This window comes from Chelon labrosus, assembly GCF_963514085.1.
Source record: "Chelon labrosus genome assembly, chromosome: 14".
NCBI lineage: Eukaryota > Metazoa > Chordata > Actinopteri > Mugiliformes > Mugilidae > Chelon > Chelon labrosus.
Genome location: NC_140347.1, coordinates 75,609 through 87,890, shown reverse-complemented (window position 1 = coordinate 87,890; position 12,282 = coordinate 75,609). Strand labels below are relative to the sequence as shown.

Below are 12,282 nucleotides of genomic sequence, written 5' to 3'. Positions count from 1 at the left end.
GACCCTTCTCAGTGTCTCTCTCTCTCAGCCAGGCCTACTGCATCCTCCTCATCCTGTTTGGTTTGTTGTACCCTGCATGACATCAAACTCACACCCATCCTGTCAGTAGGAACCAGGCCTTAAATGACTATTTGAGTTGTGCTTTTTGTTATAGCTGCTGCTCATGGTAGTAAAGACATGCTACTTAGTAAAGACATGCTAATTGCTAACATTAGTGGCTAATGCTTTACTACCAAGAGCATCCAGCGTGCCAGCTGCTCATGGTAGTAAAGACATGCTAATTGCTAACATTAGCGGCTAATGCTTGACTGCATGTAAAGACATGCTAATTGCTAACATTTGTGGCTATTTGAGGTGTGCTTTTTCAATACACAACCCCGGCAACAGCCCACTCGGCACTTCAAAAATTTCCGCGGGAATTTTCTAGTTATTATTATTATTATTAGAATGAGCTGGAGTCAGAGATAGAGGAGGTCTAACCAGATACTAGGGGGGGTCTTTCTGTTTCTTGGTCTCTCTTCTCCTGAGACGACACCAGTGACGCGACATGAATCAGTTAATGAGGTTTTACTTCATGTCATGAATCTGAATTCATTTAATCTGTCTCGTCTTGAAGGTTTTAATGAGTTTATACTCAGAACTGGTTCAACGACTGCTACAGCTCTGTCCTCTGTCCCTCTGTCCTCTGACCCTCTGTCCTACTGTCCTCTGTCCTCTGACCCTCTGTCCTACTATCCTCTGTCCTCTGACCCTCTGTCCTACTATCCTCTGTCCTCTGACCCTCTGTCCTCTGACCCTCTGTCCTACTATCCTCTGACCCTCTGTCCTCTGTCCTACTATCCTCTGTCCTCTGACCCTCTGTCCTACTATCCTCTGTCCCTCTGTCCTCTGTCCTCTGACCCTCTGTCCTACTATCCTCTGTCCTCTGACCCTCTGACCCTCTGTCCTACTATCCTCTGTCCTCTGACCCTCTGTCCTCTGACCCTCTGTCCTACTATCCTCTGACCCTCTGTCCTACTATCCTCTGTCCCTCTGTCCTCTGACCCTCTGACCCTCTGTCCTACTATCCTCTGTCCTCTGACCCTCTGTCCTACTATCCTCTGTCCCTCTGTCCTCTGACCCTCTGTCCTCCTGTCCTCTGATCCTCTGACCCTCTGTCCTCTGACCCTCTGTCCTACTATCCTCTGACCCTCTGTCCTCTGTCCTACTATCCTCTGTCCCTCTGTCCTCTGACCCTCTGTCCTCCTGTCCTCTGATCCTCTGACCCTCTGTCCTCTGTCTTACTATCCTCTGACCCTCTGTCCTCTGTCCTACTATCCTCTGTCCCTCTGACCCTCTGACCCTCTGTCCTCTGTCCTACTATCCTCTGACCCTCTGTCCTCTGACCCTCTGTCCTACTGTCCTCTGATCCTCTGTCCTACTATCCTCTGACCCTCTGTCCTCTGACCCTCTGTCCTACTGTCCTCTGACCCTCTGTCCTCCTATCCTCTGACCCTCTGTCCTCTGTCCCACTACCCTCTGACCCTTGGACCCTCTGTCCTCTGACCCTCTGTCCTCTGTCCCACTACCCTCTGTCCTCTGTCCTCTGTCCCACTACCCTCTGACCCTTGGACCCTCTGTCCTCTGACCCTCTGTCCTCTGACCCTCTGTCCTCTGTCCTACTATCCTCTGTCCTCTGTCCTCTGTCCCACTACCCTCTGACCCTTGGACCCTCTGTCCTCTGACCCTCTGTCCTCTGTCCCTCTGACCTCTGTCCTCTGTCCTACTATCTTCTGTCCTACTATCCTCTGTCCTCTGTCCTACTACCCTCTGACCCTCTGTCCTACTATCCTCTGTCCTCTGACCCTCTGTCCTACTATCCTCTGACCCTCTGTCCTCTGTTCTACTATCCTCTGTCCCTCTGTCCTCTGACCCTCTGTCCTACTATCCTCTGTCCTCTGACCCTCTGTCCTCTGACCCTCTGTCCTACTATCCTCTGTCCTACTATCCTCTGTCCCTCTGTCCTCTGACCCTCTGTCCTCCTGTCCTCTGATCCTCTGACCCTCTGTCCTCTGACCCTCTGTCCTACTATCCTCTGACCCTCTGTCCTCTGTCCTCTGTCTTACTATCCTCTGACCCTCTGTCCTCTGACCCTTGGACCCTCTGTCCTCTGACCCTCTGTCCTACTATCCTCTGACCCTCTGTCCTCTGTCCTCTGTCTTACTATCCTCTGACCCTCTGTCCTCTGTCCTACTATCCTCTGTCCCTCTGACCCTCTGTCCTCTGTCCTACTATCCTCTGACCCTCTGTCCTCTGTCCTCTGACCCTCTGTCCTACTGTCCTCTGATCCTCTGTCCTACTATCCTCTGACCCTCTGTCCTCTGTCCTCTGACCCTCTGTCCTACTGTCCTCTGATCCTCTGTCCTACTATCCTCTGACCCTCTGTCCTCTGACCCTCTGTCCTACTGTCCTCTGACCCTCTGTCCTCCTATCCTCTGACCCTCTGTCCTCTGACCCTCTGTCCTCTGACCCTCTGTCCTACTGTCCTCTGATCCTCTGTCCTACTATCCTCTGACCCTCTGTCCTCTGACCCTCTGTCCTACTGTCCTCTGACCCTCTGTCCTCCTATCCTCTGACCCTCTGTCCTCTGTCCTCTGTCCCACTACCCTCTGACCCTTGGACCCTCTGTCCTCTGACCCTCTGTCCTCTGTCCTCTGTCCCACTACCCTCTGTCCTCTGTCCCACTACCCTCTGACCCTTGGACCCTCTGTCCTCTGACCCTCTGTCCTCTGTCCTCTGACCCTCTGTCCTCTGTCCTCTGTCCTACTATCCTCTGTCCTCTGTCCTCTGTCCCACTACCCTCTGACCCTTGGACCCTCTGTCCTCTGACCCTCTGTCCTCTGTCCCTCTGACCTCTGTCCTCTGTCCTACTATCTTCTGTCCTACTATCCTCTGTCCTCTGTCCTACTATCCTCTGTCCTCTGTCCTACTACCCTCTGACCCTCTGTCCTACTATCCTCTGTCCTCTGACCCTCTGTCCTCTGTCCTCTGACCCTCTGTCCTACTATCCTCTGTCCTCTGTCCTCTGTCCCACTACCCTCTGACCCTTGGACCCTCTGTCCTCTGACCCTCTGTCCTCTGTCCCTCTGACCTCTGTCCTCTGTCCTACTATCTTCTGTCCTACTATCCTCTGTCCTCTGTCCTACTATCCTCTGTCCTCTGTCCTACTATCCTCTGATCCTCTGTCCTACTATCCTCTGACCTCTGTCCTCTGTCCTACTACCCTCTGACCCTCTGTCCTACTATCCTCTGTCCTCTGTCCTCTGACCCTCTGTCCTACTATCCTCTGTCCTCTGTCCTCTGACCCTCTGTCCTCTGACCCTCTGTCCTCTGTCCTCTGTCCCACTACCCTCTGACCCTTGGACCCTCTGTCCTCTGACCCTCTGTCCTCTGTCCTACTATCTTCTGTCCTACTACCCTCTGACCCTCTGTCCTACTATCCTCTGTCCTCTGTCCCACTACCCTCTAACCCTTGGACCAGACTCGGTTCAGAAACATTCAGTGACATTTAGGTTTGTCCCTGGAGATCAGAGGAAATGTCTCTCACCGTCAGCTGAGACAAACTGTCCCACAGCAGAAGAGACGCCACCGCTCCCCTCCACAAACTGGACCTCTGAGACGATGATGTTGTCCTCCAGGACCGAGCCGCAGCTGGTGCACACCGCGCTGCCCCGGGCCTGGTCCACATCGATGTCGGACCCCCCACAGGTCCTGCACACTCTGGAGCTCATGGTTCCGGAGCAGAGTCCTGGACCGGTTCAAAACTAAAACCAGACTAACTGGAGGATCATTAGAGACTCCCCGTCCGAGCGGGCCTTGAACCCGGGACGCGACAGCGAAGAGCAGGCGCATAAACCGCGCGGCCACCGAGCTGCCGGGTCCTCCTCCAGAACCAGAACTCCTTTAATCGGGTTAGTCCGAGTTGAGTCCGGTTGGTAGAACCTCACGATCCGTTCATGTGTTCCTCTTTATTCCTCCTTGTTCCTGGATCACTTACTGGATCCGGTTCTAACTGTTTTCATGGTTTGTTTTCTTCCCGTGGCGCGAAGAGATGACGTCAGTGGGCTCAGGGTTAGTGCGTGGACGTTGTTGAGATGTAATTAATATACAAACTGTGTCTCAATATAAAAGATATATCTCTGAATATAAACAATAAAACAAACTGATTTATAACCGAGTTCATTTATAACGTCTGATTACGTCATCTCCGGTTTAAACGGACCTCCCCACAGAATGTCCTGAATGGTTCAGTCCGGCGGCTGCTGATGACGTGTAGCCTTCTGGCGGGTAACTGGGGTTGTTGTGAAGCAGCTGTTAGAGCCGGATCCGGGTCTGGTCGAGGGTCTGGTCGAGGGTCTGGTCGAGGGTCTAGTCGAGGCCCGGGCCGCACCAGGGGACCTCAGGGGGTCTGATCGGGTCTGGTCGTACCAGGGGACCTCAGCGGGTCTGATCGGGTCTAGTCGCACCAGGGGACCTCCGCGGGTCTGATCGGGTCTAGTCGCACCAGGGGACCTCAGCGGGTCGGGTCGGGTCTGGTCGCACCATGGGACCTCAGCGGGTCTGGTCGGGTCTGGTCGCACCAGGGGACCTCAGCGGGTCTGGTCGGGTCTAGTCGCACCAGGGGACCTCAGCGGGTCTGATCGGGTCTGGTCGGGTCTAGTCGCACCAGGGGACCTCAGCGGGTCTGGTCGGGTCTAGTCGCACCAGGGGACCTCAGCGGGTCGGGTCGGGTCTAGTCGCACCAGGGGACCTCAGCGGGTCTGATCGGGTCTGGTCGGGTCTAGTCGCACCAGGGGACCTCAGCGGGTCGGGTCGGGTCTAGTCGCACCAGGGGACCTCAGCGGGGATGAACCTCGATCACCTGGAGCTCAGCCCGGAGATCAGCGGCGCCCTGAGGAGAGGTAACACCTGCACCAGACTCCGTTCACAAATGTCACACTTTAATATCGCGTCGCTTCCCGTCACATGTTGATACAAACACATTGTGAGTGGTCACGTGACCACACTCTACATTCTTTAGCAGTAACATCGGCGTTACTCTTTAAACCCAAACTAGTTCTGTCCGTGTTAAACCCACGAAGTTTATTCCCTGTGGTTTTAAACTAATGAGGATGAAGCTGTGTTGAACAGGACGGTTTCTCTATGAGAGACCTCCAACCACCGTTACTATGGTAACCGATGGTCCCCTCCTCCTCCTCCTCCTCCTCCAGCTGGTCTGAAGTCTGTCAGAGAGGTGTTGTGTTGTTCTGCCTCTGACCTGCAGAGACTCACCGGTCTGTCCCGTTCAGACGTCCAACTGCTGCTCGCCACCACCGCCGCCGCCTGCAGGAGACGTCCTCCAGTCACAGGTCAGAGACGGACACGTCCAATCACAGGTCAGAGACAGACGTGCTGCGTCCACCGGGACGCCGTGTCCTAATCTGTGCTGGCGTTTTCAGCCCTCCAGCTGCAGCGTGGACAGTCCAGCCTCAGACTCAGCGTGGGATGTCCCGTCCTCGACCAGCTGCTGAGGGGCGGTCTGCTTGTGGGACGAGTCACCGAACTGTCTGGAGAGAGCGGGGCGGGAAAGACGCAACTGGCCCTGCAGCTCTGTCTGAGTGTCCAGTACCCCGCCCAGTACGGAGGACTGGACTCAGGTCAGTGAACGCACCGTCAGGTCAGTGAACGCGCCGTCAGGGCGGTGGGCGCGCCGTCAGGGCGGTGAACGCGCCGTCAGGGCGGTGAGCGGGCCGTCAGGACGGTGGACGCGCCGTCAGGACGGTGAGCGGGCCGTCAGGACGGTGAACGCGGCGTCAGGGCGGTGAGCGGGCCGTCAGGACGGTGGACGCGCCGTCAGGACGGTGAACGCGCCGTCAGGACGGTGAACGCGCCGTCAGGGCGGTGGACGCGCCGTCAGGGCGGTGGACGCGCCGTCAGGACGGTGGACGCGCCGTCAGGACGGTGGGCGCGCCGTCAGGGCGGTGAGCGGGCCGTCAGGACGGTGGACGCGCCGTCAGGGCGGTGGACGCGCCGTCAGGGCGGTGGACGCGCCGTCAGGACAGTGAACACATGAATGAGTGAGTGATGGAGCAGTAACTGGTCGTTCTCGTGGCTTGGTGCTTCCAGGGGCGCTGTACATCTGCACCGAGGACTCGTTTCCCAGCCGGCGTCTTCATCAGCTGATCAGACATCAGTCCGTCCTTCGTGCTGACGTTCCTCAACATCTGATTCGCTGCCTCAACTTCAGCGATCGTATTTATGTCGAACATGCTGCCGACCTGGTGAGTCTGGTCTCCAGGGCCCCTGTCCCTAAAGACCCCTAGAGTCCTCTCAGAGCTCCTACCTCAGTCTGAACGTTCCTAGATAGCTTCTTAGCTTAGCAGTGATTCCAGAACGTCCTCAGAGAACATGCTCAGAGAACGTCCTCGGAGACCGTCCTCGGAGACCGTCCTCGGAGAACGTCCTCGGAGACCGTCCTCCGAGGACGTCCTCGGAGAACATGCTCAGAGACTGTCCTCAGAGAACGTCCTCGGAGAACATGCTCAGAGACTGTCCTCAGAGACTGTCCTCAGAGACTGTCCTCAGAGAACGTCCTCAGAGAACATGCTCAGAGAACGTCCTCGGAGACCGTCCTCAGAGACCGTCCTCAGAGAACATGCTCAGAGAACGTCCTCAGTGAGGAGGTGGTTGATCCTAGAATTAGAATTAGAATTAAGTGTCTCTCAGCCAAGTATACTTGTGTGTACAAGGAATTTGGTCTCTGCATCCGTGAATTAGTGAATTAGTGAACACAAAGCACACAGTGAGGTGAAGCACACACTAACCCGGAGCAGTGAGCTGCCATGCTATAGCGGCGCTCGGGGAGCAGTGAGGGGTTGGGTGCCTTGCTCAAGGGCACTTCAGCCGCTTTCTACCGGTCGGGGGTTCGAACCGGCAACCCTCCGGTCACAAGCCCAAAGCGCTAACCAGTAGGCCACGGCTGCCCCGAATTTTTTTTCTTTTTTTTTTTTTTCTTTTTGTTTGTCTAAAAGCTGTTGGTGATAATGGACCTAGAATAGAGCGTCAGATCAATAGACTTAATAACAGAATCTAATCTCTATGACGACTGTGTAATTATAAATAATATTCTACATAAAATAAATAAATAGTAGTTCTACTAACATGTGATTAACCTCAGGCCACTACCACAGTATCACATGCTGATAGTTCTATTGATCTGCTTCCATTCATTCACCTGCTGGTCATGTTTCATCATCTGGTATCAACGAAGGTAAAATGTCTCAGCTTTCATCAGTTTCTGTGATTGATAACCGGCCGAGAAGAAGCAGTGATGGTTGGTGTTCAGATCTAACACAAACTGGACAGAAGTAGGAACCTGGACAGAGGAACAGTGTTTGTTCTGGATCAACTGGTCAATGAGAATAAAAGAGTTTAGAGACGTAGATCTGGCTCCAAGTCATCACTGCTGCATTGTTGCATTGCTGCATTGTTGCATCATTGTCCTGTTGCTAAATACCTCAGTGTTGTGATGACGTTCATTTCTGGTGATATTGTGATTGTAACAGGTTTGATTGTCATTCAGTGTTTGGAGAATATTTCTCCTGTCTCTTCTTTCAGACATTTCCTCCTCCTCTTCAGAAACTCCTAAACCTCTAAAGTCCTCGTCCCTGCTCTGAACAGATCTCACCTTAGGAGCTCTCTGAAGAGCTGAGGTTCTTTAGGAATAGCTTTATCTTTACCAGGATCTACTCTGAGGGAACATCATGATTCTAAGAATGTTCTTAGAGTTTGGCCTCGAGGAGAAACTCTTTGAGATAAGACTCTTTAGGAATACGGCCCCTGGTCTCTGATTGACTGACAGACAGACGGAGGTTGATGGTGGACTGACTTGTCTCTGTTTACAGGACACCCTCCAGGTGTGTCTGTCCCGCCGGGCCCCCGTCCTGCTGGCTCAGGGTCTGGTCCGGCTCCTGGTTGTAGACTCTGTGGCGGCTCTGTTCAGGTCTGAGTTCCAGGATGATGATTGGCTGGAGAGAAACCAGCAGCTGCTCACCTTCTCCTCCACCCTGCACCACCTGAGCCAGGAGTTCTCCACACCTGTCCTCTGCATCAACCAGGTAACACACCAGTAGATGACCTGGAACCAGGAGATGATGACCAGGAACCAGGTTGGGTTCCTGGGTCCTGTATTGACTCTCTTTGCTCAGGTGAGGGTTGGTACCGACCCAGGAGTAATGGTTACGCCGACCCGTACTGGTCTCCTTACACTAAAGTCTTGTGAGTCTCTAAGTGGACGAGTGTCCATGAGGAGACAGTGGACCTCAGTCCTGGTTGTCGTCTAGGGCAGCGGTTCCCAAACTTCTTTGGCCGTGCACCCCCTTCTATATCCCAACTGTACTTACGCACCCCCTTCTATATCCCAACTGTACTGACCCACCCCCTTCTATGTCCCAACTGTACTGACGCACCCCCTTCTGTGTCCCAACTGTACTGACGCACCCCCTTCTATGTCCCAACTGTACTTACGCACCCCCTTCTATATCCCAACTGTACTGACGCACCCCCTTCTGTGTCCCAACTGTACTGACGCACCCCCTTCTGTGTCCCAACTGTACTGACGCACCCCCTTCTGTGTCCCAACTGTACTGACGCACCCCCTTCTGTGTCCCAACTGTACTGACACACCCCCTTCTATGTCCCAACTGTACTTACACACCCCCTTCTATATCCCAACTGTACTGACGCACCCCCTTCTGTGTCCCAACTGTACTGACGCACCCCCTTCTATGTCCCAACTGTACTGACACACCCCCTTCTATGTCCCAACTGTACTTACACACCCCCTTCTATATCCCAACTGTACTGACGCACCCCCTTCTGTGTCCCAACTGTACTGACACACCCCCTTCTATGTCCCAACTGTACTGACGCACCCCCTTCTGTGTCCCAACTGTACTGACACACCCCCTTCTGTATCCCAACTGTACTGACGCACCCCCTTCTGTGTCCCAACTGTACTGACACACCCCCTTCTGTATCCCAACTGTACTGACACACCCCTCCACCTTAAACAACACAACCATCTTTTTTATAGCCATATTAAAGGCAGCATGTTTAATCTGCTCAAATGACCAGAACACACATAGAATAAAATAATCACCATGACAACAACGCGCTCTCACATTTGAATTCAACTGAAACACTTGAACATTTTCAATAGAATGAAACTAATTTAGCACAAGCTTCCACTTTTAAGAGCAAAGAGGATGATGACAGGATCAGAGGCAGAAACAGATCAGTTGAGGGACAAGTTAGAATATTTTCAGCCTCGTTAAACAAAAACTGCAGCAACTTTAAATGAGCATGGAGCTAACACAACACCGTCATCATAGCACAGCGCTGATGGAAATAACATTAGAACGCCAGTAATTAAACTGGAATAAAGTTACACACCACCCCCAACATTAATAACAAAGAGCATCAGAGAACAGAAGAGGATCCATCTGAGGATGTTAAAGAACAGAGCAGGAGGCTCAGCTAGAAGAAGAGAACTTCTCCACCTCTGCATTGTTCAGCTCGCGCCCCCTAGAGGCAGCTCACGCCCCCTAGAGGCAGCTCACGCCCCCTAGAGGCAGCTCGCGCCCCCAAGAGGCAGCTCACGCCCCCTAGAGGCAGCTCGCGCCCCCTAGAGGCAGCTCGCGCCCCCAAGAGGCAGCTCACGCCCCCTAGAGGCAGCTCGCGCCCCCAAGAGGCAGCTCACGCCCCCTAGAGGCAGCTCACGCACCTCACTGGGAATCCCTGCTCGAGAGGTACCAGGCTGAGCTTCCAGAACCGGTCTTCAGACCAGGAGGAGGACCTTGGAAACTAAAGCAGAAGAAGGGAGTCCAGTCCAGAGGAGTCCAGTCCAGAGGAGGTCAGACTAACAGAGTCCAGTCCAGAGGAGGTCAGACTAACAGAGTCTAGACCAGAGTCTAGATCAGAGGAGTCTGGACTGGACCGTCCTCTCTGGGTGCTGGTGGTGGAGAAGTCTCTGATGAACGGTGTCTGGTTGATAGTTGCTGATCATCAGTCAATAACTCTTAATGTGTTTCCGTTGCAGGTTGCTGATGTTTTCAACGACTCCAACATTTTGGGGTAAAAACAGTTTATTTCTATTTTTCTAATTCGTTTGATTAATGTTGGTGTGAATGCAGGAACTGAATCAGAATCATTGAGATGATGGACGTCTGTGAAGGTTCTCAGTCATCCAGGTCATGGTTTATCCAACAAAGGTTCAAAAAGACATCTGGACTTGTAGAGTTTTAGAGAAGACGTTTCATCTGAGTATCTTCTTCAGTTCTAGAGGACTGGAGGGACGTCTGAGGTTAAACAGGACCTCCTCCTGATGTTAACAACCAGAAACTGGTCCTGGTACATGAGTTTCAGTTCTAGAGGACTGGAGGGACGTCTGAGGGTTAAACAGGACCTCCTCCTGATGTTAACAACCAGAAACTGGTCCTGGTACATGAGTTTCAGTTCTAGAGGACTGGAGGGACGTCTGAGGTTTAAACATGACCTCCTCCTGATGTTAACAACCAGAAACTGGTCCTGGTACATGAGTTTCAGTTCTAGAGGACTGGAGGGAAGTCTGAGGTTTAAACAGGACCTCCTCCTGATGTTAACAACCAGAAACTGGTCCTGGTACATGAGTTTCAGTTCTAGAGGACTGGAGGGAAGTCTGAGGTTTAAACAGGACCTCCTCCTGATGTTAACAACCAGAAACTGGTCCTGGTACATGAGTTTCAGTTCTAGAGGACTGGAGGGAAGTCTGAGGTTTAAACAGGACCTCCTCCTGATGCTAACAACCAGAAACTGGTCCTGGTACATGAGTGTCAGTTCTAGAGGACTGGAGGGAAGTCTGAGGTTTAAACAGGACCTCCTCCTGATGTTAACAACCAGAAACTGGTCCTGGTACATGAGTTTCAGTTCTAGAGGACTGGAGGGACGTCTGAGGTTTAAACAGGACCTCCTCCTGATGCTAACAACCAGAAACTGGTCCTGGTACATGAGTTTCAGTTCTAGAGGACTGGAGGGACGTCTGAGGTTTAAACAGGACCTCCTCCTGATGACCAGTCTTTATCTGAGTGTGTGGACCAGTCTTTGTCTCTTTGTCTCAGTGTGTGGACCAGTCTTTGTCTGAGTGTGTGGACCAGTCTTTGTCTCTTTGTCTCAGTGTGTGGACCAGTCTTTGTCTCTTTGTCTCAGTGTGTGGACCAGTCTTTGTCTCAGTGTGTGGACCAGTCTTTGTCTCTTTGTCTCAGTGTGTGGACCAGTCTTTGTCTCTTTGTCTCAGTGTGTGGACCAGTCTTTGTCTCAGTGTGTGGACCAGTCTTTGTCTCTTTGTCTCAGTGTGTGGACCAGTCTTTGTCTCAGTGTCTCAGTGTCTTCACTGGTTTTTAATAAACTAGGACGTGACATGTGACTCAGCTGCACCAGTTCCTGGTTGTTCACACCAACGAACCAGTTTCAGTTTAAACGATGGAGATTAACTGAGCAGCTGTTGTTAGAGGACGGACTCTTCATGACCAAGCTCTTCTTTCTGTCTCAGTCCTTCGTCCTCCACCGTGTCCCCAGCTCTGGGTTTGGCGTGGGCCAATCAGGTGATGGTTCGACTGATGATGCACCGTCTCCAGGCTACTGTTGCCCGTGGCGACCAGACCAGTGTCCTCCGTAGGTTGGAGGTGATGTTTGCTCCTCACCTTCCCCGGGACGGACGAGACGCCGCCGTCTGGACAGAGGGCGTCCGAGGAGTCCTGAACTCTGAGACTGAATAAACTTTATTGACACGATCAACATATGAACAATAAACTTTATTAACAAGATCAACATATGATATTTACAATAAACTTTATTAACACGATCAACAAAGGAACAATAAACTTTATTAACAAGATCAACATATTTACAATAAACTTTATTAACAAGATCAACAAAGGAACAATAAACTTTATTAACACGATCAACAAAGGAACAATAAACTTTATTAACAAGATCAACATATTTACAATAAACTTTATTAACAAGATCAACAAAGGAACAATAAACTTTATTGACACAATCAACATATTAAGAATAAACTTTATTAACAAGATCAACATATTTACAATGAACTTTATTAACAAGATCAACATATTTACAATGAACTTTATTGACACAATCAACATATTTACAATAAACTTTATTAACAAGATCAACATATTTACAATAAACTTTATTAACAAGATC

At 51.7% G+C, this 12,282-nt stretch overlaps 2 protein-coding genes across 2 annotated transcripts in view; one reads left to right on the top strand and one right to left on the bottom strand.

Moving 5' to 3' along the window:
* The window catches only part of LOC311498889 (transcription factor IIIB 90 kDa subunit-like), a 44,065-nt gene extending 39,993 nt beyond the window's left edge, over nt 1-4,072 (bottom strand). The window contains 1 exon segment of the mRNA XM_084559662.1: nt 3,587-4,072. Coding sequence (XP_084415788.1) covers nt 3,587-3,770 — 184 coding nt within the window. The 5' untranslated portion in view covers nt 3,771-4,072.
* A 251-nt stretch (nt 4,073-4,323) lies between these two features.
* On the top strand, nt 4,324-12,033 carry xrcc3 (X-ray repair complementing defective repair in Chinese hamster cells 3). Its single transcript, XM_084560240.1, has 7 exons — nt 4,324-4,940; nt 5,250-5,387; nt 5,478-5,675; nt 6,145-6,299; nt 7,923-8,135; nt 10,118-10,152; nt 11,606-12,033. Exons 1-7 carry the CDS (start codon nt 4,886-4,888, stop codon nt 11,829-11,831), a joined length of 1,020 nt encoding a protein of 339 aa, XP_084416366.1. The 5' UTR covers nt 4,324-4,885; the 3' UTR covers nt 11,832-12,033.
* Nucleotides 12,034-12,282: the final 249 nt, after the last annotated feature.